Genomic DNA, 23,366 nt, shown 5'->3' with positions numbered 1-23,366 from the left:
GAGTCTGAGGCGGGGCGGGTGTCCAGCCCGGTGACTCGCTGCTAGTGAAACGGAGCGAGACCCCGTGGACCTCTTCCCTCCCCGCCATGTCCTCTGCCTGCCTTTGGTCTGTGGAAAGACTTTAATCAAAGAATATGTTTAATCAGAGAAGTGAGAAAATGCAGAAACAAAGGAAAACAGTCAAAGGAGACCCAATAATAATAGTTGAGTCATTAAGCAAAGTCAAGGACCTTTAGTTCCTCCTCAAGGGCTAGAGATCATATTCTGAGCCGTATCCTGTGAGCCGTCTGATGGAGACCGAAACCCCTACCAGGTAAAAGCAGTTAACTGCATGGTGACCAGACCGTGGCCATGACATAAGCTGCCACAATTCCGAGAATTGGCCTCAAAGAAATGGAAACAAACCAACCCTGGAACCAAGACTAACGGGACCTCCAACCATCAAGATGCCTCTGGTCAGACCACCGATGACCAATTTCAAGATGACTGCCAGAGCTGACCGTGCTGTGTCTGCATGTAGCCCCCTCCCTCTGTCTATAAAAGCTCTTGCCCACTGACTGTCCGTGGCGGGGAGTCGGCCTTTGGACGGGAGTCCACCCTCCCTTGCCACCAGGCTGCCAGCCTCCAAGATAAAGCCAAACTCTCCTTTCCACCAACCTGGCCTCTTTATTGGCTTTTGAGCGGCGAGCAGCCGGACCCCACTTTCCGTGACACTAGGGCAGTGGTGGGGCTGGAGTTGGAGCTGTGTCTCAGCCGAGTCCCAGTGACTCCCAAGCTGCCAGCCTCCTTCCCAAACAGAAGGCTGTAGATGCCGCAGTGCATCTGCTACAGAGGCAGCCAGGGCACCCAGCAGAAGGAACAGGGCATCGGGTGAAAGGCGCTGGGGATCCGGAAGCAGCCTGTGGCCCCAGTGCACCCTCCTGGGCGCCGTCACTCTACCTGAGCAAGGTACACTTGCTCAGCAAGCCCCTCTGTTTCCAGGACGTCCCTGCCAGGTCAGAGGAGGTGCTGCCGTTTGAAGGGGTGAGCCTGAGCCCCAGAGTCCCAGGCGCAGGTTGTGGGCTGAGGACAGGTGGCTTTGCCAGGCTGGGGCTTTAAAGTGTATATAGTAAAGGTTGACGATGTCGAAGACAGAGCCCACGTGAGAAGCGGGTCCTGATTTGGTGCCGTGCTGACGATGCAGAGGAGAGCAGAGCACGTCAGGCTCGTCCCTCTGGGTTGCTCTCATTTCTTTTTGTGACTTTCCAGCCAAAACGGCAGCAGCATCTCCGCAGGAGTTACCCTCACGCTGTCGTAGGCTCTGTGGTGCGAACACGAGTAGTTTATCGGACACAAAAGGGTTTGCCAGGGAGCCCCCGCCCTGGGTGAACTACCCACGGACAAGGCGGGGCTTTCCTCTGAACGGCTGCGTGAAATATTTACGTGGTTTTCTTTTTTTTTTCCTGTTTGTGTGTCTGTGCCAGTTTCGCTACAAGAAGCGGGTGTATAGACAATCCAATCTGGATGAGAAGCAGTTGGCCAAGCTGCACACGAAGGTAAAAAAGCAAAAGGACTGGTTGTGTGTCGACCCTTGGTGTTCATTTCTGTGTCATCATCTCAGAGAGCAGGGGAGCTCTTGGGCGGAGGGTTCTTCTTCCCGTGAGGTGCTGGGGCTGATCAGAGCCCTGTTAGATACCACCATCGGCCCCTCCCGCGGGATGCAAGCGCAGTCGATGCCTGCGCACGTGGGAAATAATATCCCTGAGAGTGGAGATCGGGGCCCTACTTTCTACTCACCTCCTCCCGGATGTTTCTGGGAAGAGGGGTGGCCGTTCCCTCTGAGCCTTCGCTGCCGAAATAGGGGGCACCACTGAAGTAGGTGTCTGCTGCTGCCACTCGTGATTAAGGTGCTGTTTACATAAACTGCATGGAGGTAAGACGCACAAGGGAAGCAGGGGAGAAGGAGAGAGTTAAGGAAAGAGCTGTGGGCCGTGTTCCAGGCACACCTGCGCTCCGTCAGGGATGCTGTGCCTGTCCAGGGCGTGCAGGAGCTGGAGCGTGCGGTGGGCACCTCGCTCAGCACGGAGGAAGATGGGTGATACCCAAGGATGCTCTCAGGTGCCCTCCTCCAGGTCCCGCCCCTCCCCAGAGAGCCTGGAGCGTTCCCTGCAGAGCACAGGGAGAGCCAGAGTCAGGACGGTGCCCGGACAGCTTACCTAAGCCAAGCCCTGACCTGCCCAGGTGAGCTCACCTGCGGCCGTGGGTCCACAGAGAGGGTCCCCAACCTCTGGGGTCCCCTTGTTTTTGTTTCATCCCCCCATTCACATCAGGATGGACGTGTGCATTTTCATTGTGTTCAGTGGGTTATAACATGCCATCCTCACGATTTATTCTTGTGCTCAGATCGTCCGGATGTGGCCGGTGGCCCTTCTGCCTGGCTCTCCCCCCTCTGGCGTTGTCCCCACCATCCTTTGAGTACTGACGGCTTTCAGGCACTCTCCCTGCCCGGCCCTGGAATCTGCCCACACAGGGGTATTTAGACTCCCAAGTCTGGGCACTTCGGGTTTTTTTGATTACTCTCTGATGTGTACATGAAAATGTGTTTGTGCATTTAAAATAATGTCGATTAGTAAATAGCAATGAAGGTGTTCAGTGAAACCCAGTGTATCCTGTGTCCTTGAGCATTTGTTAATGTTTAGTCCCAGAATGTACGGAAAGCATCCAGGTGGAGATCCGCGGGCTGAAGGCTCCAGGGGTTGGTTTCAGGGTGACTGGGGAGGGGTGTGGAGTGCGGGTGGAGAACTGGGCCAGTGAGAGCATTAGATGCATCTGACAGAGGCGTCTCTGACACTGTGATTACCATCAAATAGCCCAGGCTATCTGCTAGATGGACGGAAAATCATTATTTTCCTTGCAAATGAGACTGGGCAACCTGGCCAGGGTTGAGCCCCCGGTCATTTTGATCTCACGAGGAGCGACTGACCCCCTCACATTGAATCGCTCGGTGACCCAAGCATCCCCGTACCCACCTGCAGGTCACGGGATTACCCACAAGTGGGTTAAGCTGAGTGGGCAGTGCCCTTCTCTCCATAGCAGCCACCGCTTTAGAGATTAGGAAACACAAATACCAATCTTCGGGCCTTGCTCAAAAGAGGATGGAGTCAGAAGACCTGGAGTGCACCCTGGAAAGTGTAGTTTTTCAAAAGTGGGCCAGGTGGCTCACCCTTTTGAAAGCGAAGGAACATCCTGTGACTCTCAGCAAGCACAGAGATCGGTGGGGGATTTCTAGAACATTCCTCCAGGACCGGCCAAGTGCGTTTGCCATGTGCTGGGCTCCGGGCTTGGCCCCGGGGTTCCAGATGCAGAAGGATGCTGCCTGGTGAGCCTGGGGACTGCAGCGGGGCCCCGTCAGGGGGCAGCTCTCCTCCCTGCAAAGGCGGCCAGCCAGGCTGCACCCCGCAAGGAGCCTTCCCGTGGCCTGAAGAGACGTTTCTCTGTAAGGCCAATTTTGCTTTTCTCTTTAGACCAACCTGAAAAAATGCATGGATTACATCCAGCATCGTTCGGTGGAGAAGATCGTCAAGATGCTGGAACGAGGCCTGGATCCGAATTTCCATGACCTGGAGACCGGAGGTAGGGGCTGGTTGGAGGGACTTGAGGAAACCCCGCTGGAACGTGGGTTCGGGGAGGAAAGGTGATTCTGTCGTTCGGATTACACGTTCATAGGCGAGCATCACGCTTTACTTGGTTTTAAAAGTGTGTTCTCCCTCCTCCGGGAGCCCGTGTTAGCTGCGTGGAATCGCCAGCATCCGGGAGGTGCCTGGCAAGTGGTAGGTGCCCAGTACGTACCTGAGTTGAAGGAGAGAATGAGTGAATGGATGAACGACGACACGGAGGAGCCGTCTCATGCCAGCCCTGGGAGACGCACCCGCACCCGCACGCGCCTATCGCTCCCCCTGCGGGAAACCGAGTCCCTACGCGTGGGACCTCAGATCGTGCGCGTGGGGTAAAACGGTACCGGGCTCTCATCCTCCGCCCCGCTGACCTTGAGGCCGGATGATCCTTTCTGTTTCTTACCGGTTCCAAATGGGCATTAACTTTGTTTAATCTCTTCTCTTTCTGTTTCCAGTTTTATGGAAACACAATTGACGCAAAACGTTGTATTAATTTTCGGCGTACAACGTAACGATTTGGTATATGGATACACTGGGAAATGATCACCACAATACATTTCGTGAACATCCATCACCACTCATAGTTACACATTTTCTTTTTATGATGAGAACTTTTAGCATCTACTCTCTCAGCCACTTTTAAATATACAACACACAGTGTTATCCACCTCAGTCGCCATGCTGTACACAACATGCCCAGGACTTACTTATCTCAAAACTGGAGCCTTGGGCCTTTTGAACCCCGCCACCCATTCCACCCACCCCACCTCCTACCTCTGGTGACCACCAGTCTGTGTCTCTGGGTTCAGTTGTTTTAGATTCCGCATGTAAGCGAGATCATACAGACTTGTCTTTCTCCGTCTGACTTATTTCACATGGCGTGATGCCCTCAGGGTCCATCCGCGTTCTTGCAAATGGCGGGACTTCTTTCTTTTTTCCTGGCGGAGTGATGTTCCGTCGCGGGACTGGACAGTCCTTTATGCTGGGGGCTGTCCTGTGCGCTGTAGGATGTGTACGGCATCCCTGACCTTCGCCCACAAATGCCAGTAACACGCCCAAGTTGTGGCCGCCAAAGATGCCCCCAGACATTGCACAGTGTCCCCTGGGGGCGGGGGAGGCCCCATCACCCCAGGCGAGAGCCCTGTGCCCGGGGGACACGTGAACTCGGCCAGCTGAGGTGAGGCTGTTGTGAGAGCCGAGAGTGGCTCAGGTGAGGGTCTCCATGGCAACTGGGAGCGTTCATCCCGGCAAGCGGGCGAAGCTGAGCAGAGAGCGTTTATCTTGGACTCGGCGAGCAGGGCCTCCCTCCCCTCTCCTTGTGGGTTGGGCTGGTCCTCCCTGTGTCAGTATCACGTGCGTGTGTCCCACCTCACGGTTGCTGAACCCACAACAGGTGCGCCAGCTGAAGAAGGGAGCTTTCCCGTCACTTGTGGGGACTCTAAAGCTGGGGCAGGACCCGCACCTGGGCTTCTCCAGCCGTGCACATGCCCATCCACATACGGGTGGCCGTGCTGTAATCACGGTCGACTCCTGTCTCCTAAATGTAACCGAGCAACGTGAGAACAGGGCTGCTGGCTTATCGGTGACACAGCTTCAATGCCCGAGATGCCAGGGGACAGGACATGCTTGGATGGGGACAGGAGAGCACAGGCCTGGAGGGGGGACGAGCGCAGAGCCCTGGCTGAAGGTGAGAAGGGTACCAGCCCAGGCAGACGCTTGGTGAGGCAGGAAGCTGGGGGTCTGTGCGCCGGGAGCCGGGGCGGGGTGACGTGGACAGGGGGGCTCCCAGGCGTCCTGATGGGTGGATGGAGCTCGAGGCAGAGGTGGGCCCTGCCCTGCCTGCACGAGGCTGACCTTCTAAGGTCAGGAGTGGTGGGGCAAGAGCCCAGGGGTGGGGAGGAGGGCCTGTAGCAGGTGGTGGGTCAGGGGGCACAGGCCTCTGCAGAGAGTCTGGACGGGGAGCGGGGCAGCTGCAGGGTTGGATGTTCTGTCTGCGGGGGAAGCAGGTATGGGGCCAGCAGCAGGGGTTCTGCTTCCTTGTGTGTGGGGGTGTGTAGCCGAGCAGAGGGTCTGAGCACCAGGGCGGGCTGGGCACACGGTGAGCACGTGCTGGTTCTGGCCCTGTGGTCAGCGGATGGCTCCTCTGTGCCTTGTCACCTAGGCTGGCTCCCGACTCGTTGGGCGGGGGTGAGTGGGTACCGTCCATCACTGCAATGTAGCTCCCAGCACTTAGGCTCAGATCGCACGCACATGGGCCTGTGAATTCCTGAGCGTGAACTTGAGCCTTCAGGGACAGCGGCAGACCTGAGCGAGGCCTGGGGTCTGTGGTCCCTGACCTGGCTTCTCTCCTCGGGCAGCTTGTGGCCTGGGCTCCCGCTGGCCTGGCCGCATCCGTGGCTGTTTCCCCTTGATTCCCCGGGCTGGACTCCGCCCCTCCTGCTACCTGCCCCTCCCCATCATGAAGCAGGCCTGCTTCACTGGCGGTGGTGTCGCTGGATTCCAAGAGTTCGGATCGACTGTTATTCCAGAGCCGACCCTAACTGAGCTTCTAAAAACACATCAGCACAGACCCTAGATTATTTCCAAACGGGGGTCAGCGGTCATCTCTCCCGGCCCCGCGTGTAGTTAGAAACGCCGTCCTGGTGGTGATGGATGACGTCATCGTGAGAGCGGACGCGGTGGAGCCATGGGGACCGGGAAGGAGCAAGACGGAGGCGGCGTGTTATCCACTCTCCTCAGAACTGGGATAGGCTCGACCCGGGAGCAGCGAGCTGTGCAGAAGGGGGCGTGGGGGTGAAATGAGCACCGGGATTTCCTGACCTGTCCCCGTGGCCACAGCCTCTGGGCTCACCGATCAGGGAGAACCAACTCTGAGGAAAGAAACAGAAACCTGTTCTCCCCTGAAATCCATGTAAACTGGCCCCTGACAAAGCACAGAATTAAGGGCGGGTGTTCCAGCGAAGGCTGAGACCAGGCTCCGACCCCATCCGACTGGGAATCAGGAGCAGGACACCCGCCTCCCAGGCAGACAGTTCTTTTACAGGACTTTCCCGGATCTCAGCCAATAATTAACAGTAATCAGAAGGTTTGGGTTGGATTCTTTTCCTGGGGGGAGGGGGAGGGGGGTGGTCTGGGCAGATCCATTATAAATTATTATTTATTTTCAGTTGTAACATTTACAGCAGAATTATTGACCATCTCTCACATGGTGGCTGTTGGTAACTTTCTACATCAGTCTTATGTCTTATAGCTACTAGTCTCTGTAAGGCAGAACTTTCCCTCCCCTCACCCCACTCCCATAGTTGTGAAATCAGGCTTTATTTTTTTATTTTTATTATTATTATTATTTTTTGGTACGCGAGCCTCACTGTTGTGGCCTCTCCTGTTGCAGAGCACAGGCTCCGGACGCGCAGGCCCAGCGGCCACGGCTCATGGGCCCAGCCGCTCCGCGGCACGCGGGATCCTCCCAGACCGGGGCACGAACCCACGTCCCCTGCATCGGCAGGTGGACTCCCAACCACTGCGCCACCAGGGAAGCCCCAGACTTTATTTTTTAGAGTAGTTTTAGGTTTACAGAAAATTAAATGGCAAGAGTAGGGGGTCCCGTATAACCAGCCACCCCCAGGCTCCCCCGCTGCTGACATCTTGCATAAGCGTGGCCATGTTTACCCTGATGAACCTATATTGACACATTATTATTAACTCAAGTCCACTTTTTTGTTTCAGTTGGGGTAGAGCTGTTTTACAGTGTTGTGTTAGTTTCTACTGTACAGCGAAGTGAAGCAGAGTTCCCTGTGCTCTACAGCAGGTTCTCATTATGTATCTGTTTTATAACATATTAGTGTATAGATGTCAATCCCAATCTCCCAGTTCACTTCCCTTCCCCCCTTGGTGTCCATACGTTTGTTCTCTACATCTGTGTCTCTATTTCTTCCCTGCAAGCCGGTTCATCTGTCCCATTTTTCTAGATTCCACAAATATGCGTTCATGTATGATATTTGTTTTTCCGACCTAGAGACTGTCGTACAGAGTGAAGTAAGTCAGAAAGTGAAATCGAGTCCGCTTTTACATTAGTGTTCACTCAGCGTTGTACGTTCCGTGGGTTTTGTAGACAAATGTATAAGGACATATAGCCACCATCATGCAGCCTAGTTTTCCTGCCCTGAAAATTCTCCGTGCTCTGCCTGTTTATCTCTCCCTCCCACTAACCCCCGGCAGCCACTGATCTTTTTACTGTCTCCATAGTTAGGCTTTTTCCAGAATGTCATATGGTTGGAATCATAGAGTGTGTGGCCTTCTCAGATTGCCTTCTTTCACTTACAAATATGCATTTATGTTTCCTCCCTGGTTTTCATGGTTTGATAGCTCATCTTTTTTTATTTTATTTTTTTTTTTTTTTTATTTTTTTTTTTGCGGTATGCGGGCCTCTCACTGCTGTGGCCTCTCCCGTTGCTGAGCACAGGCTCCGGACGCGCAGGCCCAGCGGCCATCGCTCACGGGCCCAGCCGCTCCGCGGCATGTGGGATCCTCCCGGACCAGGGCACGAACCCGTGTCTCCTGCATCGGCAGGCGGACTCTCAACCACTGCGCCACCAGGGAAGCCCGATAGCTCATCTTTTTATATTGAAGTAGAGTTGATCTAAAGTGTTGTACCAGTCTCTGCGATACAGCAAAGTGATTCAGTTATACACAGAGACTTTCTTTTTCTATATTCTTTTCCATGATGGTTTATCCCAGGAGGTTGGATATAGTTCCCTGCGCTCTATGGTAGGGCCTGTTGTCCATGCATCCTGTCTATAATAGTTTACATCTGCTAATCCCAACCTCGCAGTCCTTCCCTCCCTCATTTCTTTCTAGTTCCAAAGAACATTCCATCGTGTGGATGGACCACAGTTTATTTATCCATCCACCCCCTGAGGTGCATTTTGGCGATTATGCTTAAAGTTGCTCTAAACCTCCGTGCAGGTTTCTGTGTGGACGAAATTGACACTCATCAGACATGGTGGGTTTTTTCTTTAAGACCAAAGAATATTTACCACAAGCAAAAAGGATAAAGGACGTCGTGAACGCGGCAAGTTCCGAACCGGAAGCGGAGTGTGGACCTGAGATTGTGCTGCAGGTCAGCGTCTCGTCCAGCATCGCTGCTCCGCTCTCCACACCTAGAGAATTTTCACTCACATCCCCAGCTGAGAAGCAGACTGGCCTGGTTGAGAGGCAGGGAAGATGGGGACCGAGGGCAACAAGTGAGATGAGAAAAGCGAACAACGGGGTGGACGTTCCTGGACATAAACGAAGTCATGGGCAGTTCCCCGGACAAGGGGAACTCGTGTATAGTGACCCAGTTACAAACGGAGGAAATACCGGGAGAGGATGTAACACGGGCTCCACCGAGAGGCCAGCGCCTTAACGTCTGGGGGACAAGCACGCGACTTCCCTTTCGCCTCTGTCTGTTCCATAGGGTGACGGTCCCCGCAGGGCGGGGACGTGTGAGCATTAGGTGAGTAGCGTGTGAAGTGTTCCCGTGTGGAGCGGTTCATGCTCGGTGGGATCTCCAGAATGTGCCTCTCGTGTCAGTAGCGCAATGGAAACTCAGTACGTGTTGTTTTCTCCTGGCTGTGGACCAACAGGGTGGAAAACGGGGTCGACTTGGTGGCCGCCCCCAGGTGATAGGTCGTGTGACCAACTTGTCCCAGTTTTCTAGGGACACAGCTCTGGTTTTCACACTGAGGGTCCCCGTCTGGGAAGCCCCTGGGTCCCGGACACGCTGGCACCCTAGGCCCGTCACCTGAGAAGTGATGGGGGCACTTAATAGTGACAGCCGAGGTTAAACAAGAACCTTCTGGGGCCCGATGATGTGCACAGGGCTTGGAGGCCTGTCTCCCTCTGTCCTCGGGCTCCCACGAAGCAGGGCGTCTGCGAGGCTGGCGTCCCTGGAGGAGCGGGGGCTCTGAGAGCGGAGGCCGGGCGCCAGGTCGCCTCGAGGGAGGGGGCAGAGGCCGGCTTGCTTGCCCTTGCTTGCCAGGCTCTCACCCGGGGTGGAAGGGAGGCGGGATCGGCTGTGGGCTCCCTTCTCCCGTGCTGTGGCTGCTGGGATGTGGCCGAGGCCGTGGCGGACACAGAGGGTCCGGGAACGGAGGGTCTGTGGTCGCCGAGCTCCTGGATGGAGCTGCCTACTGCAGTGCCAGGCCGGCCCAAGGGGGGAAGAGCCGCCCCCGTCCCCCTTGTTGCGGACACTGCCCTGTTGTCCTCAGCGGCTCTGCCAGCCCCAGGCTCTGCCTGTGTCCTAGCGGCTCCACCCTGAGTTCTGTGACTTTCTTAAAAGCCACCTGGTAATCGGCAGAATCTGGCTGAGGACCAGACTTCACGTCCCAAGCAGAGAGCTGAAAGCAGCTTCCTTCCTAAGGGCAGGAAGTGCTATGATGCTCACACCTGAGCTGCGTCCCTGCACTCGGGCTGCCGCGTGGTTCTCAAGCGCCCCTGGGCTGCGCTCGGGACCCCGAGTGGGGCGAAGCATCACTTCTGGCCTGGGGGACGCACAGAAGATACTTAAATCCTGGAGGAATGAGCTGTCAGTGAAAACAAAGCAGCCCGTGTTACTCCGACCTTCTAGTCCCTTTTCTGATGGAAATTTGGTCAGGGATCGATGCCAGTGGCAGAAAGAAGTAGACTCGTGGGCCACGCTCAGCTCCTGTTTCTGCTGGAACCTCTGGGACGAGATGCATGGTGTTTCGAGCCCTGAAAGGGAAGTAAAACTAACAACTCGAGCAAAACTTCGGGCTTCTGTTTTGCACTGTCTTCCCAAACTTGAAAGGAGCCCAGGCCCAACAAAGGCAGGGCTGTAATAAAGCTAGAAACGTCTCTCAGCCCTTGAAGCATGTCGGCGAGAAGTAGAAATGGAAAAGGCGCTGACGGGGCCGTTTCTGCAGAGCCCCTGTGGTGAGTCGGGGCTTCGTTTCTGAGATCCAGCGACTCCGCTGGCTTCCAGCAGCCTGTCATCCAGGCCGAGATGTGTCTGCTTCTGCCACACGCCCCTGCAGCCGGCTCCCGGGGAGCCCCTGCCCAGCCCCCACGCGGCCCGACTGGAAGGTTTCTCGGACGCCGGATTGCTGTCTCCTCATGCTGCTCCTGTGGTCCACATCCTACAGTTGCATCGTAGCCCCTGAGCGAGTCCCTGTGTGAAATTCCCCAGGAGTAGCACCTCGGGCACACAGCCCCGGGACCTGGTAAATATCAGTCCGCAGGGGGTCCAATACGCACAGAGTACCCAGCGCCAGTGGGGTTAGCATGAGGGCTGCCGAGCCAATGACCCCGAAGACGTCTGGCTGCATTTGGCTTGTTGGGTGCAGTTTCTGGTACAGAGAGACCTGTTTTTTTGTTTTTTTGTTTTTTTTTGCGGTATGCGGGCCTCTCACTGTTGTGGCCTCTCCCGTTGCAGAGCACAGGCTCCGGACGCGCAGGCCTAGCGGCCATGGCTCACGGGCTTAGTTGCTCCGCAGCATGTGGGATCTTCCCGGACCAGGGCACGAACCCGTGTCTCCTGCATCGGCAGGCGGACTCTCAACCACTGCGCCACCAGGGAAGCCCCGAGAGACCTGTTTTTAAGCGAGAGCTCCAAACGGCGCATTCGATTATTGACGACTTTTTTCTTATCTGTAATCTGCCACGTTTCAGAAAGGATTATAGGTGACTCATAGAGGTGCGTGTGGTCCAGGAATATGCAATGCCTTAACTAAGAACTTGAGGTAGAAGGGAAAAGGGCGGTGTTGTGGCGGCAGAGACAGGACCCCGGGGCTGAGCCTTGGCTTTGGGGATGGTGGCAGAGCCGGCCGGAGGGGGAGGAGGATGTCAGTCCGAGAACTCAGGTGACCCATGTCAGGCACACACAGCCTCGGGTAAGTGGTGTCCCCAGGGGGCCACGTGGGGACAGTCAGCAGCAGCATTTTTACATGAAATCGTTAGCTGAAACATGAGCCTTGGGGTTGTTTCTTTTTCACAGCTCCTTTAAATGATCACTTTACAGCAGTTTTAGATTTACAGGATGTCTCCCCCTCCACGCCCCACACCCATGTTTCCCCATCGCCGTGAGCAGAGTACGTTTGTTATGATTAATGAACCAATATTGATGTGTTATAATTAACTCACACCCATGCTTTCGTTCGTAGTTACTGAATGTCCTTTTTCTGTTCCAGGATCCCTCATGACAGTTAGCCCTCCCGTCTCCGTAGGCCCCTCTTGGTTCTGACAGTTTCTAGGGCTTTCCTTGTTTTTGATGACCTTGGCAGTTCTGAGGAGAACTGGTCCGGCGTTTTGTAGCGTGTCCCTCTGCTGAGGTTTGTCTCAAGTTTAGGTTATGATTAGATGGGGGTGGTATGTAGGTTTGGGAGGAAGGCTGCAGAGGCAGATGCCCTTCTCATCACACCGTCTCAAGGGCACACTTCTCACTGGGATGTGGACCTTGCTCCCCTGGCTGAGGTGTGCTTGTCAGGCTTCCCACTGTAGTTAAGTCTTTCCTCCCCTTTATGGACTGTCCTCTTCGGAAGGAAGTCACTAAGCCCAGCCCACACTTAGAGATGAGCAGTTCCGTTCCATCTCCTGGAGGGCAGTGTAGCTCCATAAATTACTTGGAATTCTTCTGCAGAGGAAAGAATTCACTTATTTATGTAGTTATTTTTATCAGTGTGGACTCATGGATATTTAATTTACACCTTGCGTTATAATACAGTACTACTTTACATATTTTGTTGTTCAAATGGCTCCAGCTTCGGCCATTGGGAGCTCTTTCATTTGGCTACTGTGTCTTTTTTTTTTTTTTTTTTTTAATAGATGTGTTACTTCTCTTTTTTTTTTTTTTTTAACATCTTTATTGGAGTTTAATTGTTTTACAATAGTGTGTTAGTTTTTCCTTTACAACAAACTGAATCAGTTACACATATACATATGTTCCCATATCTCTTCCCTCTTGCATCACCCTCTCGTTACTTCTCTTTTTTAAAAAAAAATTTATTTATTTATTATTTGTTTATTTATTTATTTTGGCCACGCCAGCTCTCAGTTGCAGCACGGGGGATCTTCATTGCAGCATGTGGCCTTCTCAGTTATGGCATGCATGTGGGATCCAGCTGCCCGACCAGGGATCGAACCAGGGATCTCCCCCTGCATTGGGAGCATGGCGTCTTACCCACCAGACCACCAGGAAAGTCCCACCCGTGTCCTTTTGACATATACCCACCCATGTGGATGATGATGGTGATGACGATTTGACTATTTTTGTGCTTCCTGGCTCCAGAAGGTGTTTCCGGCTCATTCTGTATGTTTCCTGCTCCAGTCCTAGAATCTGCCGTTCCTCCCGGGTGCCCTGGAAGGGTGGTCTTAGAAGCCAAGATCTGGGTGCTGGGTGTGCTCGTTGCCACTGGGGAGTAGTTCTTCCTGAGCTCTTCTCAGGAAAAAGCACAAGGAGATACACGTGTGTACCAATCTATAAAGGTTTCTGTGTGTCACCACCCAAATCTCTATGAAGCTAAACGTGAGTTCATACTGACCTCCCCAATCCTACCTAATCCATTGCCAGGAGGATCATTCTCTCCTCTCCTTGCTTTGTTTGTAACCTCCCACGTAGACAGTGAGAAGCCTGGCTTCCACTCTCTGCCTTCTGTGTATTTCATTGCTCAATTCCAGGGCACCTGTATAGTGGTTTCCAGATTGTTGACCTGCACCCCACAGTGGAAAGCAACTTTATCAACTAGAGAACCGTGCTTGTATGAAGTTCTTTTTGCCTTTTGTCTTTCAGACTCTACTCATTCCCACAGTTAACATAGGTCAGCACTTTATTCCCTCACCTCCTCCAGTGAGGTTGTTTCTAACGTTTTTAATACGATTAGACTCTTTTGTCACATTCTGCATTCTATCCTGGGATCCCACATCTCCTAAATGAACTTTTAAGCTTTATTTTAAAATTTGCATACATTAAGCTTCACTCTTTGTGCTGTAGAGTTTATGATTTTGCCAGATATTTAATTCTTATATTCACTATTACAGTGTCATACAGAATAGTTTTGCAACTTAAAAAAAAAAAAAATCCCCTGTGCCTTCTACCTATTCAATCCTGCCCCTCTCTGGAGCCCCTGGCAACCACTGATCTGTTTACCATCTCTATAATTTTAAGTTTTCCAGAATATCATATCATTGGGATTATACAGTGTGTAGCTTTTTCAGACTGGCTTCTTTCCCTTAACCACATGCATTTAAGATTTAGCCGTATCTTTTTTATGACTTGATAGCACTTTCCTTTTTAATCACTAAATAATCCGCTGCGTGGATGTCCTGGTTTTGTTTATCTCTTCACCTGTTGAAGGGCTTCTTGGTTACTTCCAGCTTTTGGTGAATATGAACAAAACTGCTGCAGACACTTGTGTGTAGGTTGTGGTGTAGACATAAGTTTTCAGATCAGTTGTGTGAATACCAAGGAGTACAGTTGTTGGATCATATGGTAAAACATTTTTTAGTTTTGAAAGAAACTGCCAGACTGTCTTCCTAAGTGGCTGTACCATTTTTGCCTTCCTACCAGCAATGATGAGAGTTCTCTGTTGTTGCTCTGCATCTTTGCCAGAAGTTAGGTTAGTCAGTGTTTTGGATTCTATCCATGCTAATAGGTGTGTAGTGGGATCTCATTGTTCAAGCCTTGAATGTTTACTTACTCAAAATGTCCTATACTTTCCAAATTCTTGGTTTGATAGGTCCCATGTGTCTGCTTCAAACCACATTAGTACCTGTGTGTCTGTGTGTGGGGGGGTTTTTTTTTGCCCAGGGCTTTAGTTGTAAGAAAATCACAGGCTATTGAGTCTTCCCTGGTGGTGCAGTGGTTAAGAATCCACCTGCCAACGCAGGGGACACGGGTTCGAGCCCTGGTCCGGGAAGATCCCACATGCCGCGGAGCAACTAAGCCCGTGCGCCACAACTACCGAGGCTGCACTCTAGAGCCCGTGAGCCACAACTACTGAGGCCCGTGCACCTAGAGCCCGTGCTCCGCGACAAGAGAAGCCACCACAGTGAGAAGCCCGCGTGCCGCAATGAGGAGTAGCCCCCGCTCGCCACAACTAGGGAAAGCCCGCGCGCAGCAGCAAAGACCCAACGCAGCCAAAAATAAATAAGTTAATTTAAAAAATAGTAATGCTTTAAAAAGAAAGAAAGAAAGAAAGAAAATCACCGGCCATAGACCACTTCTGAGAGCCTGCCCGCCTTGATTTTGCTATTGGAAGGACAAAAATCACAACTTCTCCCCCATGCCTTCTCCACAACCTGATTGACAGGTGGGACCGCGTGGTCCACTCCCCTCATGGTCCTCGTGGTCAACATCAGCAAAAGCCCAGGATACGTGTCTGGGAGCAAGAACCATCCACTTTTTTAAAAAATTGAAGTCTAGTTGACTTGCAATGTTGTGTTAATTTTTGCTGTATGGCAAAGTGATTCAGTTATACCTGTATATGTATATACATTTTCATATTCTTTTCCATGGTGGTTTATCACAGGATGTTGAATATTGTTCCACGTGCTCTACAGCAGGACCTTGTGGTTCATCCGTTCTCTATATAATAGCGATAGTTTTCATCTGCTGATCCGAAACTCCCGATACTTCTTCCCCCACAGCCCCTCCCCCTTGGCAATCTCTAGTCTGAAGAACCATCCACTTTTAAACTGTTGGATCTCCAAGCAGTTGCTATGTGCGTTCTACCGTCACAGGCCTAATTCTATCTGACGTAATTCTATCAGGGGAACGAAGAACCTGCATGCATGGCTTTCCTGGTGCTGTTGGAAATTCTGCTCATCTGGGTCCAACAAGGCCAGATCCGTTAACTCTTATGAAACTAGCCAAATCACCTCTTGGTAACAGAGATGTTTATCTGGAACACGAGGCCCTTGTTCTTTTCACCGAAGTCTCTTCACCTTGCCTCCGTGCCTTTTTGTTCCCTATCGTCAAAGACTCCCCTCACAGAAAAGAGATTTGTGTCTGTTTCTCCCTGTCAGTTTCTGACCACAAATCTCGGCCTCACGAACCCATTCGGGACTGTCTGCTCTGCAGCTCATCCGAGCACCGAAGCCAGTGTCAGGGGGACCGTGAGGATGGCTGGTCAGGGCTGTTCCGTTGGTGGCAGGTAGTGGGAATGCAAGGATGGCTCCTCTGGCTTGCGGACCAACATGGTAGCCAGTCGCTGGAATGCTCGGGGGTGCTGACAGTCTGGGGGAAACCCGCCATCGCCATCCACTCTGCTTAACGGCCTCAAAGGCCCGTGGGTCGTTTGGATGAGTCTCACATGCTGGCCTGGGAGCTCTTCAGGGGAAAGTGTCCTCCCTCGAGAGCGATGAGTGTTCAGAGGAAGATAACTGTAAATCTCATTCTCTTTCATGGTCAGGGGTGGGTTATTAGTCAAATATTCTGGTGGATAGGGATCCCTATTTTAGCATACTGGAAGATTTTGTGATTTTGCATGATTCACTCATAACGAAATAATGAACACCGAAACACTGAATGCAGATCAGTGCCAGAGGTGCTGGTGTATCCAAACAGGTGCCGTCTATCCTGGTAAGTGGCTCCCATGCCCACAGCCAGCCACCCACCCCATTGTCTGTGATGACAGGGCAGTGAGTCACCCCCTCCTGCGCACCCTGTGACCCCGCGTGCTAGAGGTGGAGTGGAGGTCCGAGTCAGCACACCTGGCCCTCACAGTCGCGTGAGCATTTACGTGGACAAGGCAGGTTGTGTGGCTGCTGTGGACAGGTGTCAGTCGGTGAGCTGGATGGTCGGAGAGCCTTAACCTACAAGACACTTTGGACTCACCTTCGCCGTCCTTTCATCTTACAAAGAAGGCACAGATGATCCACTGGGGTAGAGCAGAAAACACCAAACGATCTATCTCCCCATTTAAAAACATTTTATCTATGTGTATTCTGTAATTTATTTAATATGTGAGTACTATAGGGCATGTATTTTTTATTTAAAAATTTTATTAAGGTATAATCGACATACGATTAAAATTCAATTTTTGTTTTTTGTAAGGCTTTGTTGAAACATTTCACATACCATTAAATTCACCCATTTAAAGTGTGCAATTCAGTGGTTTCTAAGAATATATTCACAGGGTTGTGCACCATCACCACTGTCTAATTTTAGAACACTCATCACATCAAAAAGAACCCCAGTACCCACTAGCAGTGACCCCCCTTTTCCTCCCACTCCCCAGAGCCCCCAGCCCCTGGCAACCACTCATCTACTTCCTGTCTCTTTGGATTTGCCTGTTCTGGACACTTCGTAGAAATGGAATCACACAATATGTGGCCTTTTGTGTCTCGTTTCTTTCACTCAACGTAATGTTTTCAAGGTTCATGCATGTTGTCGCATGTGTCAGTGCTTCGCCCCTTTTGATGGCCGGGTAATATTCCACTGTATCTACTCCTTTTGTTTATCAGCTCATCAGTTGATGGACATTTGGAGTTATTTCCACTTTTTGTCTGTTGTGACAATGCTGCTGTGATTATTCTTGTACAAATTGTGTGGACATATGCTTTCCTGTCTCACGGGTATATACCTGGTGGGGGGGCAGGGAGTTGCTGGGTCATATAGTAGCTCCATGTTCAACCTTTTGAGGGGCTGCCAGATAGTTTTCCAAAGAAGCTGCACCATTTTACATCCCACCAGCAGTGGATGAGAGTTCCAGTTTCTCCACATCCTCATCAACATTTACTATTATCTTTTTTAAAAATTATAACCATTCTTAGTGAGTATAAAGTCATATCTCATTGTGGCTTTATTTGCATTTCCCTAATGACCAGTGATATTGACTGGTTATTCTTTCCATGTGCTTATTAGCCATTTGTATATCTTTGGGGAAATGACTTCTTGATCCTTTGCCCGTATTTTGATATTATTGCCCGTATTTGTCTATTCTTGTTGAGTTGTAAGAGTTCTTTGTATATTCTGGGTACAGGTTCCTTATCAGATATATGATTTGCATATATTGTCTCCCAGTCTGTGGGTTGTCTTTCCACTTTCTTGACCGTGTACTTTGATGCAGAAAAGTTTTTAATTTTGGTAAAACGTCTAATTGATCTATTTTTTCTTTTGTTGCTTGTGCTTTGGGTGTCATATCTAAAAACATGGCCTAACCCAAGGTCACGAGGATTTAATCCTGAGTTCTCATCTATGAGTTTTGTAGTTTTAGCTTTTACATTTAGGTCTGTGATTCATTTGATAAGTTTTGTATATGGTGTGAGGTAGAGCTCTGACTTCATTCCTTTGCATATGGAAATCCAGTGGACCCAGCACCCCTTGTTTAAAAGACTGTTCTTTTTCCCATGGTCATGTATGACTTATAAATAAAGGGATAAATCCGTATGGAGGACATAGCACCATTTTTCTTGGTTTGCTTGTTTGTGGATCACATACGTGATAAAGTGGGAGATCTGTGCTCTAGGTCCATGCATCTCAGACTTGATGTCTATGAGTTACCCGGCAATCTTGTCAAAAGTCAGTTCTGATTCTGTAGATCTGGAGTGGGACCAGAGATTTTGCATTTCTAACCAGTTCCTGGTCATGCCCACGTGCTGCTACCCATGGAGCACATTTGAATTGGCAGGTGTTTAGAGCAGAGGCTCTCAAACTCAGCTGCACGTTAAAAACCACTTTGGGAAGTTGTACGCATCCTAATACGTGGGTCATGCACCACACTGATTCAATTAGTGTCTGGGGGGTGGGAGCACGTGTTGTCACCATGCAGTCAAGTCTGTGAAGCTGTCCTCTAGCAAAGTGCACCCCTTGGACCTCCAGGGTCGCTCCCAGAGATGCAGATTCTCAGCCCTCCAGTCCTGTGGAAACGCTTCTGGGAATGGAGCCAGTATGCTTCGCATTAACCAGCTCTTTGGGTGATTCTCACACATGCCAAAGTCTGAGAACTGCTCTTCTAGGTAACGGGGAAGGAATCCCCGAATCCCGCATTTCCTCTCGCTGGTCCTTGGGAATTTTGAGGTGTGGCTGAGGTCCCTGTGGGGTTCAAGGCTTCTGTCAAAGTCACAACTGAGCCCAGACTCGAACTTGAAGGTTCCAGTCCCAAGGCCACGCTTTTCCCACCTGTGTCGTTTTGCATGAGGCAAATGGGTACAGGGAATGGGGTGGGTGTAATCTCTCCATTAGGAATAATTCAGTAATGGGTCTTATATTCAGTAATGGGTTAATTATTTACAAAGATAGATTGAGTGCACTGTTTGTGCTCCCTTGGACAACCTTGAGATCAAATGTTAATCTTGTGTTGTTTTGTTCAACTCATTTTTAACCGTCTGTGTGCATGTATGCAGCTAGAGATGGGCTCCATTTTCTTCATTATGGTTTTTTTGTTTTCCTGTATTTCTAAAAGCCTGTGCATTACCCTGAGAAAACCATAATGCACAGGCTTTTAAAAATACAGGAAAAAAAAACCATAATGAAGAAAATGAAGCCGATCTCTAGCTGAATGCCCTGGAGAGACTCTGACTGTGGGCTGGGCACTGTTCCGACGTCAGATGTGACATTCGATCCTCACAGAGCCCCACGAAGTGCAGGTCCTGCTTTTAACCCTGCCCATATAGACGTGGAAACTGAGGCCCAGAGAGTTCGGGACACCTGCTGGAGGCCACCCAGCTTTTCGGGAGCAGAGCTGGGCTGTGCTGGCTCTGCGGGAGGTTCTCACCAGGCTCTGGTCCCCAGGTCCTTCTGAGGCCCCCGGATGCACCCCTACACCCAGGCTGGTGCACACTCCCAGCTGCAGGGGTCGGCGGTTGTCCTGTGCTTGCGCGGTCCCCTGCCTGGGTCTCCCTGCACACCCAGACAGACCGCAAGCTGTGGAGCTGGCGCCCTGCTGCTGCTCATAGGCGCCTCCTTCCTCGTGCCCACACGAAAGCCTTCCCTTCGAAGCACGACCTTGTCATTCCTGGAACCAAAATGCCAGCAGGCAGTCTCTAGGTTGGAGGGAGTTCTGTCTTCAGAGTCATCTCCAGAGATGAGAGACCTTGGTCCCCTGACGAGGTTATATTTGCAGAGGTTCCCGTGTATTTTCTTTAAAACTTAGAAAATTTCAAAATGCAACACCAGAAACATTTTCAAAGCGCTGTGGTGCCAGGGAACTACCGCTCCCAAGTGCATTGGAGGAGGGGTCCCACGTGACCCGGTTATACAGACAGTTCAGCAGCTGATCGACGAGCGTCTTCTCGGTGGTTCCATCCACCCATGTGGGGTCTCCATGGACGCCCCCTTCCTGAACCTTCCTGAACGTGAGGAGGTCTGAGCTGGGGGCCCCCCTGACCTCACCAGTGTGGGTCCTGGCCGGGTCTGAACGTGGCAGGTCTGCAGTGTCATTCAAGGAGGGTCTCTGGAACCCTCGAGATGCTGCCACGTGCCACTCGATGTCCCTGGATGGCGTCCACGGGCTGGAGGTCCCAGCTCGTACAGGAGACGCACAGCCACCGACGGGCGTCTAATTCTCTCTACCTGCTTACGTGCCCCGCGCTGTCTGCCCGACCGGGCCACAGGGGTCTGTGATTTGGAATTTTACCATTCGCCAATGTCTTCCTCTGAGACAGTGTTCTCATTGTAAAATGACCTTGACGCCGTCAGCTATGAAAGCAGTGCCGTATAAACCAAAAAAATCTCCTTTGGACCGCCTAGCTTTTCCGTTGGCCACGCGCAGACAGCCAAATAAGAAAGATAAACCCGAATCGTTTGGAAGGTTGACCTTTGCCCTAGGTGCCATCATCCCGAACGTGCTCTGACCTCAAACTCGAGGAGCCGCTCTAAGAGGCTTGGCTTTGGAGGGGAGTTGCTGGCAGCTCCCGACGGCCCCGTCCTTTACACCCTTCCCAGATCACCCCTCGCCCACCGCCCTCCTGTGATGTCTTTTCCCTGCAAGGAACCCAGACCCTTGGATGCCGCTGTCTCTCTCTGAGCGTGCTGCTCTCTGCACGTCTGCCCCGTTTCCACATCTCTACCCCTGTCTCCCAGATGGTCTGGAGTCCCAAACACCCCTCACCGTGTCACGCTTTCCTTGCCTTGCGGATGATTTCCGTGAGGGCATATTCCCACTGTCACCAGGGTCCCCTAGCTGCCTCGGAAAACGCCTATTTTTATTAATTAATTATTTTATTATTTAGGCGGCGCCGGGTCTTCGTTGCAGCGCGTGGGCTTCTCCAGTTGTGGCGCGTGGGGTCTAGAGCGTGCGGGCTCAGTAGTTGCAGCACACAAACTCTTAGTTGCGGTATGTGGGATCTTAGTTTCCCGACCGGGGGTCGAATCCGGGCCCCCTGCACTGGGAGCGCAGAGTCTTAACCACTGGACCGCCAGGGAAGTCCTCAAACTCCTAATTTTCAAAAACCCCCGCGTGAGAAGGTGCCTCTCGTAGGTGCACAGCAGGGATATATCAGTGCCATTCGCGAGCATTACACCACTTCCCTTGGGAGAGAATGCTTAAGTTGCACTTCACACACGCTCTGGGGTGTGTCTACCCGCTACAGATGAGTTTCAAGGAGCGGGGTAAGCCCACGGGACTCACCACGCAAAATCAAAGTACAGAGGGATTCCAGCGGTGAATTTTAAGAGCCCTCCAAACATTTACCCAAACAAAATACCCATTTGCGGATAGATAAATGTTGTAACTGAAAATAGACGGGAGTCGTCAATCTAGACGCGTGATGAAGTTGCCTTTTCTGGGGATGGAGGGTGATGAGATGATGTGTCAGTGACAGGCGGTTAGAAGGGCATTCCAGCCCGTGGAAGATGCCCCAGTCCTTTTACTCTCAAAACGTGCTTGAGGACAGAACGATTCCTTATTAACTGTTAGTGTTTTGGGCCACGGGAACCTGCACGTTGTCGTGTTACTCTTTGCACTTTTCTGTAACGTAAGAGCCTCTCAAATTAACCGCGTCAGAGTCATGCCCTCTGCTCGGCGGTGGCGGTGGCGGGAACGTGAGGGTCACTGGGGAGGGGCGTCTGATAACAAAGACTGACACCCTCGGCCACGGCCACCTGCAGACTGGTCCACCTGCGCGGGCTGTGGGAGCCCCTTCCCGACCCTCGTCGCCACAAAGGCGGGCTTCAGCCTTCGGTTGCCTGGGCTTCTGGCCCACTTCGGAGGCTGGTCCTTCCTTGCGTCGGTCCGGTCCCGTCATGATGACTGTCGGGGTCTCTCTGCTCCCCCAGATGGAGACCCCTGCAGGGCACGACCCCATGTCTTACTCATGTTTGCTTCCCTGCAGCTCAGTCCCTGGCATCTACCAAGATACCCGTAGATGCTGTGAAATTGAAATGAAGAATGGCGGGCATCTGCCTTTCCAGTCTTTAACCGCAGCCCTGACCGACGGCTCCTCCTGCAGGACAGCGTCGGCTGGGGCTGCGGGATTCTGTGTACCGAGGGCAGAGGCAGCCAGGGCAGCTTCTCGACCTCAGAGCCCACACGGCAGTGACGTGGAACCCTGCCTCTGCCCCCGTTTTGATTCGCCCGTGACCCCAAGGGTCACCGCCATTGTCACTAGGGCTGCCGAGCCATGCTAAGTGCACGGACGTTTGGGGTCGGCAGGTGGGTGGGAGCCGTGATGCCCTGGCGGGTCCGTTTGTCAAGCGCACTTGGGGACGTTTGAACTGGGTTCAGGGGGTCACGTGACTTGGCAGCTTTTCCCCAAGTGCTGGTTCTGACGTGCACGTGTTTGGACCCCTAGAGACTCCCCTGACCTTAGCCGCGCAGCTGGACGACCCCGTGGAGGTGATCAAAGCTCTCCGAAACGGCGGGGCCCACCTGGACTTCCGTGCCAAGGACGGGATGACGGCTCTGCATAAAGCGGCCCGCGCCCGGAGCCTGATGGCCCTGAAGGTACTGGCGGGGCCCGTGGTACACGGCGACGCCCCCTCCTCTGATCCCCCGGGTACGCCCTGCCGCACTCCCCATCCCACGACAGCCACCTGCGGCGACCCCACATTGTGCCCGACTAGAGCTCAGAAGTGTGGTCTGGCCCTCCTCCCCCGCCCCACCCTTGGTGCGGTTGCTTTTATTATAGAATCTGCTGCTCACAGAAAGTTTATCTTTCCCCTTCTGATTCCACCAAAGGGCTCGCATTTTCAGCTCAGACCCGCCTCCCTCCGCGGGAGGGCGCTGCAAAGCCAGCCCTCGGCCACCGGTCCAGCCTTGCTGCTGCCAGAGCTGCCCCGGACATTGGAAGCTGATGCCGGGGGAGGGGGGAGGCCGGACCTCACCCCCGTCTTCCTCCCCGCACTGTTGTTCGAGCATGCCCTACTGGCCCTGGCTTTGTGCCTGCGGGCACAGGGCGCATGCCCCCAGCCCATGCCCTATCAGGGCCCCGGCAAGGAGGGGAGGGGACCCACTGCCGTGGGGTGACGACCCCCAAGATGGTGCTTTTGTGTAAAGCGGACTTCTTAGCCGCATAGCAGCTGCACGCTCATCAGGTGGCTTCCTCGGAAATCAAGGGTCCGTGACAACGCTTGCTAGTTTCGCCAGCTGCAGGACGTGCACGGAGATGGTTTACACCGGACTTTTAGGTTCAGTAGTACACCTTCTTCCTGCAAATGTCACCTCCCCCTCATTGCTGTCCGCTGGTCCACAGGGATCAGCCGGGCTCAAGCAGGTAGTAGCGCCCAGAGGGCCGCGTGTGCAGAAGGCCCCCCCACATCTCCCGGTTGTGTAAAAG

At 52.5% G+C, this 23,366-nt stretch overlaps 1 protein-coding gene across 1 annotated transcript in view; it reads left to right on the top strand.

The window, feature by feature from the left end:
• Positions 1 to 23,366, top strand: part of SHANK2 (SH3 and multiple ankyrin repeat domains 2) — a 469,020-nt gene that overhangs the window by 23,423 nt on the left and 422,231 nt on the right. The window contains exons 3-5 of the mRNA XM_067037810.1: positions 1,464 to 1,535; positions 3,504 to 3,612; positions 22,383 to 22,534. Of these exons, the coding sequence (XP_066893911.1) occupies positions 1,464 to 1,535; positions 3,504 to 3,612; positions 22,383 to 22,534 (333 nt within the window). The remainder of the gene's footprint in view (positions 1 to 1,463; positions 1,536 to 3,503; positions 3,613 to 22,382; positions 22,535 to 23,366) is intronic.

The sequence above is a fragment of the Kogia breviceps genome, chromosome 7 (assembly GCF_026419965.1).
Source record: "Kogia breviceps isolate mKogBre1 chromosome 7, mKogBre1 haplotype 1, whole genome shotgun sequence".
Taxonomy (NCBI): domain Eukaryota; kingdom Metazoa; phylum Chordata; class Mammalia; order Artiodactyla; family Physeteridae; genus Kogia; species Kogia breviceps.
This window is presented reverse-complemented; position numbering and strand designations above follow the sequence as displayed.